This window comes from Heptranchias perlo, chromosome 2, assembly GCF_035084215.1.
Source record: "Heptranchias perlo isolate sHepPer1 chromosome 2, sHepPer1.hap1, whole genome shotgun sequence".
Lineage (NCBI taxonomy): Eukaryota > Metazoa > Chordata > Chondrichthyes > Hexanchiformes > Hexanchidae > Heptranchias > Heptranchias perlo.
Window position 1 is genome coordinate 6,645,758 of NC_090326.1, and position 7,052 is coordinate 6,652,809.

At 36.6% G+C, this 7,052-nt stretch overlaps 1 protein-coding gene across 1 annotated transcript; it reads right to left on the reverse strand.

Moving 5' to 3' along the window:
• Window positions 1-205: 205 nt before the first annotated feature.
• Window positions 206-3,112, reverse strand: LOC137332894 (probable G-protein coupled receptor 139). Its single transcript, XM_067996892.1, has 2 exons — window positions 3,043-3,112; window positions 206-1,110 (listed from the first exon to the last, which is right to left on the reverse strand). The coding sequence occupies exons 1-2, from the start codon at window positions 3,110-3,112 to the stop codon at window positions 206-208; spliced, it is 975 nt and encodes a 324-aa protein (XP_067852993.1).
• Between the last annotated feature and the right edge of the window lie 3,940 nt (window positions 3,113-7,052).

The window sequence follows — 7,052 nt, forward strand, 5'->3', positions numbered from 1 at the left end:
GGAGGATGGGGCGGTCAGCCGTGTCCAAGGCTGCAGAGAGGTTGTGAATGGCGAGAATGGAAAATGTACCAAGGACTCAGCCACTATAGAATACACTTTATTGCTATTGCAGCGTCTGTACAGTTACAATGTGGGATAGAAAATGAAATGAAACTAAGTTGTAACGCCAAAAATTCAGCTCCTGTTGGAGGCCAGTTTTATATTGTTACTTAAATAATTTAACAATTAGAGTAAATGGATATTTCGCCCCATTCTTTAATTCCTCTCTGAACTTAGTCTGGGTTAGTGCATAAATGCACGTGTTGGTACACGAACTCAGAAGCCGAAGCATGAATCCAAATTGTTGGGCGACATATATTGGATTGCTCAGATTTTTGTCTGTGTAATTATAGTTTATAACTCGCCAGTTTAAAGAATGTACAACATATGTAATCCACAACAGTATAAAATTGGCGGACAAAGCAAAGAGTAAAACGATGGATTTCCTTCGGTTTTCCATTTCTGGGTCAATGTGAGTCTCAGCATTGCTGTAACCCCGGAGCCCTCTCCGGATTCGATTGGCGGTTAGAATATTCCTGATAGTCAGAGCATTGAACACCAAAATCAAAACAAATGGAAACAACGGTGTTAGAAAGCTGTCAATCCACTCATACACTATCCATAAGGATGAGGTAAAGTAGTCTGGTGTTTGGGTGCAAAACCATGGTATATTGTTAACAATAATTGAAGGTACAAACACGAAGTACCAGGGAATGGACCTGAAACAGCTGACCACGCTCACCGTTACTATAACCACGGCCGCCGTTCTCTCGGTGCAATATCTTGGTTTTAGCTTCTGACAACAAATGGCTACAAATCGATCAAACGTGAAAGCGACTGTGAACCAGACAGAACAGTCCAGGGCTGCGAGAGACAAGACAACCCTTAGCGCACATACAGGGGTAATGAACAAGAAACTGACTGGGAAATAAAGGTTATTAATGCGATTCAGTATTACATTAATGATGACGAGCAGTAGATCTGCTGCTGACATCGCCACCAGGTAGCGTGTGATGCATCTGGAGAGGCCGCAATTCCCTCGGTTCAGGATCACAATCGCCACTAAGTTAACTATAAGAAAGATAATAAAACAGGAACATTTTAGTGGCCAGGTTCACAGAAAAGGCATCAGTTTTAACAGGATTTGGTGTGAAAGTTACGACTGTGCACCAATGGAAACGAATTTATTGCCTCCTCCCAGGTCAATATAATAAATCATAATAAAATAGCACGGAGGACAAAATACAATGAAATGATTGAAGCAAAAGCAAGATTAGTAATAAGGTTAATAGTGAATCGGGAAATCAGAGTAAAGAGGTGAAAATTAATTTTAAAATCCACTATGAATTGAGAGATTTTGGTAGAAGGCTGGGGTCGTCCAGTGACTCGCACTCCAAGGTTATTGACCTGAAATCTCTACAAGGCAAATTGTGAAACTGAATTCAACAAACATGCTAATGTCTGGACTGGAACCAGGAAAAACGCAGAAACTGGCAGATTGACATAAAACCCAATCGGTTCACTAATGTCCTTCGGGAAAGGGACCAGTCACCCCACCTGAACTGAAACTTCAAACAGGGTTCCGTTTATCTGTTCAATTAAGAATCGCAAATGCTTGAATAATCTTTCCCAAATCTCCTCTTCAATCCCAGACTCTCCTCACAGTTGCGATGCCTGAAGCTCAGTATTTGCTTTGTTCCGCTTTTCCGTCCTTTCTCCAATGTTAGGACACCCTTGCCTGGAATCTAGTGGCCAGAATCGGGCGACACGGCAAGCAGCAAAGCACAGTAAAAATCACAGATTGTAGTGAGGGGTTAAAAAAACAATAAAAATCATTAATGAATCAGGAGATTATAGTAAATGGAATAGGATAAACAGAATTTTTTAAAAAGTTTAATAAAAGGGGGGATTATAATGGGTAATTAGAGGCAGAGTAAAGTTGCAATACAAATCAGGAAAGGTGAGGGCACAAATCAGACTAGCGAGAGTGAACGAATGGACTACATCAGCATCTTGACACCAGACTGGACATGTTAGCGTGGTTTTGTGTGTAAGGAAGATCAGGTGTGGGGGATTTGGCTGCTGTGTTATTTGTCATGGTCTCTGGATCCCACTCGGCCTCATATGTGTTAGTGACAGTGAGACATGGGCACTAGATTGGAGGAGACTATTGGAGGAAGGGACAGATAGAAGAGTGAGGAGGGGAAGAGTAGCTGGCCAACATTCCTATTAGGGAGTTAGGAATAGCTGATATTTATAACAGGTACAGTAGTGATTATATTACTGGACTTGTATGAGTAAAAATGGCAATTTGAACCTTTGAATTCAGTTTTTAAAAAAGAATCTTGTGAGCAAAATTGAAACCCATTGGATTAAAGGGCCAGTGGCTTCATGGATACCAAATTGGCTGCAAGACAGAAAGCAGGGAATAGTGGTGAACGGTTGTTTTTCAGACGGGAGGGAAGTATACAGTGGTGTTCCCCAGGTGTCAGTACTTTTCAATATACTCAGAATACAGTCAGTCAAAAAATGAGAGAAAATCCGTTTGATCACACACCTTGCCAAGAATCCAAATTAAATATTAATACTAGAAGTAAATAATCACTAGAAGTAAACATAGTGGATTATAATTAAAATATACATTTTTATTGTCCTATATTGCATATGTAATCCAAATGAAATTATATAAAAATGTTAAAACTGCATAAATACATTAATATCATCATCTGTTTCCAGTATCTGGTCTGGAAGTGAGATTGTATACCATTCAGTAGAGAGTAATTCAGCAACATTATTTGTATTGGAGATTAAACAAACTTCAGAATTTAGGTAAATAAACCTAGTTTAGCAAATAGCGAAAATAGTATTGATTGAACCAATAGCACTGAACGTATGTCTTTATAACACAGGGCACGGTGAGTAATTTACAATACAAGGCAGGGAGCAAGAGCCGTAACAGTTAAACGTTGGTTTACACACACAATACTGGTTCTAAAGCCTTACCAGTAACGCCAATAGCTGCAAGAGCAGGGTAATAAACACGTTCTATCTGAAATATTACTGGGTATCCCATTTTCCGTGAGAAATGTCTCTTGCTGTGGACTTGGTGATTCTGACTGACCAAATATAATGGTACGTTCAAATCAGCTGTTATTTATATTGGAGAGAAATCTCCAGCGAGACAATTAGCCTGGTTGCATGATCAGTGATATTACTTACAGTCACTTGAACAAACAGTCAACCAAACGCTTTTATTCCAAAGCTTATTATGCAATAGAATTGATCTTAAGGAAAAAATGATCATAATTTCTTTGACATTTCTTCAGAAAAGACAATTCAAAGCTATGCTGGTAGCAATAATGCTATTGTTATATTGAAATGAACATCCACTCAGTTCCTACTCAGATTTGTATACGCTGTGTGCAGATGTTTGAATGTTTAACTGCGGGAGTGTTGCTTTCCAAATTAAATTGGGCAATTACCTTCAAGTCGCACACCATCCTGACATGGACATATATCACTGTTCCCTCATCAGCAGTTGGACAAATTCCTGTAATTCCCTTCCCAGCACCATTGTGGGAGCACCTTCACTACAGGGACTGCAGTAGTTCAAGAAGAAAACCCACCTTTTCAGGGCAACAAGGGATGGGCAATAAATATGACCTTGCCAGAATTAACCACATCCTGAGTACCAGTTGAAAAAGAACAGTCCCTGGAATGAGCAAAGTTAAAGACTCTTCCTGCTTTTTCAACATGATGATACTTTACAAAATTAGAATCTTAGGAAGTCAAGATAAATGGTTCTACACAGTGGCCATAGTCTTTACTGAGAACAGTATTAGCAGGATGCATACTTTACAATCGGTGACATAATAGCATAGCAGTTTCAGGCAGGAGAAAACCTGTGGTCCATCTAGCCCACCTATCCACAGTGTTCACTTGGTGCATTTCTACCAACTTTGAATTCCACATAATCGCCTTATACGATGATAGTTTTAGATGGACACAAAATGTCTTTTGGGTGAGACATTAAACCGAGGTTCCATTTGCCCTCTCAAGTGGACATGAAAGATCCCACCGGGCTATTACAAGTAGAGCAGGAGAATTCTCCCTGGTGTTCTGGCCAATATATATCCCTCAACCAACATCACTAAAACAGATGAACTGCTCATTTATCTCATTGCTGTTTGTGGGACCTTGCTGTGGCAAAATGGCTGCTACATTACCCTACATTACAATCATTTCAAATCAGATCAATCAAATAACAGCAAATCAAATCAATTTATTAAAGTCAGGTCAAATCAGATCAAGTGAAATCAAATCAGATCAATCAAATCAAATCAAATCAAATTAAGTCAAATAAAATCCATCAGTCCAGTCCAAATCTAATCAAATCAGAGCAAATCAAATCAATTCCAATCCAATCCAAACAAACAAATCAAATTCACCAGTCCAGTTCAAATCAAATCAAACCATTCCAATCAAATCCAATGCAATGCAGTCCAATCAAATCAAATCAAGACAAATCAAACCAAAGCAAATCAAATCAAATCAAAACTAATCAAATCTAGTCAAATCAAATCAAATCAAGTGAAGTCAAGTCAAATTAAATGAAAACAAATTGACCAGTCAAAGTCAATCCAATCAAATTTAACCCAATCCAAACCAATCCAATTGAAATCAAATCAAGTCAAACCATACCAAATCAAATCAAATTAACCAGTCCAGTTCAAATCAAATCAAACCACTTCAATACAATCCAATGCAGTCCAATCAATTCAAATCAAGTCAAATCAAAGCAAAGCATTCAAATCTAGTCAAATCAAGCTAAATGAAGACAAGTCAAATCAACAGAAATCAAATCCACCAGACAAAGTCAATCCAATCAAATTCAACCCAATCCAAACCAATCCAATCCAATGCAAATTAAATCAAATGAATCCAGTCAAGTAAAGCCAAATCAATTCAAGTCAAATCAAACCAAAACAATCCAATGTAATGTAATCCAATCAAATCATGTCAAATCAAATCAACTAAATCAAAACAAATGAAATCAAATCAAGTAAAAAAAACATTTCAAATCAAATCAAACCAATCAAGTCACGTCAAATCAATTAAATGAAATCAAGTCCAATCAAATCAAATCAAATTCGCCAGGCGAGTTCGAATCAAATCCAATCCAATCCAATCTAATCCAATTCAGTTTAAGCAAATGGAATCAAATTAAAGCAAATCCACCAGTCTAGTCCTAATCAAAGCTAATCAGAACAAATCAAATCAATTCCAACCAATCCAATCCACTCCAATGAAATTTAATTAACCACTCCAGTTAAAATCAAATCAAATGAATCGAATCCAAAGTCGTCTAATCAGGTCAACTCAAATCAACTCAAATCAAATCATGTAAAATCGAATCAAATCAAATCAAGTCAAGTAAATTCAAACTAAATCAAATCAATAAAATTAAATCAAATGAAATGAAATCAAGTCAAGTCAAATCAATTAAATGAAATCAAATGAAATAAAGTCCAATCAAATCAAATCCACCAGTCGTGTCCAAATCCTATCCAATCCAATCCAATGCAGCCTAATCAAATGAAATCAACTCCAACAGTTCGGTCCAATTCTAATCTAAACAGAACAAGTCAAATCAATTGCAAACTATCCAAACAAATCAAATTCACCAGTCCAGTTCAAATCAAATCAAACCACTGCAACCCAATCCAATGCAGTCCAATCAATTCAAATCAGATCAAATCAAAGCAAAGCAAATCAAATCAAATCAAATCTAGTCAAATCTAGTCAAATCAAGTCAAGTGAAGTCAAATCAAATGAAATCAATTCCACCAGAAAAAGCTAGTCCAATCAAATTCAACACAATCAAAACCAACCAATCCAAATTAAATCAAATGAAATCAATTTAGTAAAGCCAAATCAAATCATATCAAATCAAATCAAAAAAATTAAATCAAATCAAGTCAAAAGAATCATTATAAATCTAATAAAACAAATCAAGTCATGTCAAATCAATTAAATGAAATCAAGTCCAATCAAATCAAATAAAACCTGCCAGTCGAGTCCTAATTAAATTCAATCCAATGCAATCCAGTGTAGTCTCATCAAATGGAATCAAATGAAAATAAACCCACCAGTTCAGTCCAAATCTAAGCAAATCAGAACAAATCAAATCAATTACAATCCAATACAATCCACTCCAATGAAATCTAATTTACCAGTCCAGTTACAATCAAATCAAAATAATCCAATATAATGCAGTCCAATCAAATCAAATCAAGTCAAATCAAGTCAATTCAAATCAAAGCAAATCAAATCAAATCAAACCATTTCAAATCCAATCAAATCAAATCAAGTCAAGTAAAGTCAAACCAAATCAAATCAAGTCAAATCAATAAAACTAAATCAATGAAATGAAATCAAGACAAGTCAAATCAATTAAACGAAATCAAGTCCAACCAAATCAAATCCACCAGTCGAGTCCGAATCAAATCCAATCTAATCAAACCGAATGCAGACTAATCAAATGAAATCAAATCCAACAATCCAGTCCAAATCTAATCTCAACAGAACAAGTCAAATCAATTCCGACCTATCCAATCAAATCAAATTCACCAGTCCAGTTCAAATCAAATCGAACCACTGCAACCCAATCCAATACAGTCCAATCAATTTAAATCAGGCCAAATCAAAGCAAAACAAATCAAATCAAATCTAGTCAAATCAAGTGAAATCAGGTCCAGTCAAATTAAATCAAATCCACCGGATAAAGTCAATCCAATCAAATTCAACCCAATCCAAACAAATCCAATCCAATCCAAATGAAATCAAGTCAAGTAAAGCCGAATCTAATCAAGTCAAATCAAACTAAAACAATCCAATCTAATGCAATCAAATCAAGTCATGGTTAGACCGCACCTGGAATACTGTGAGCAGTTCTGGGCACCGCACCTTCGGAAGGACATATTGGCCTTGGAGGGAGTGCAGCGTAGGTTTAC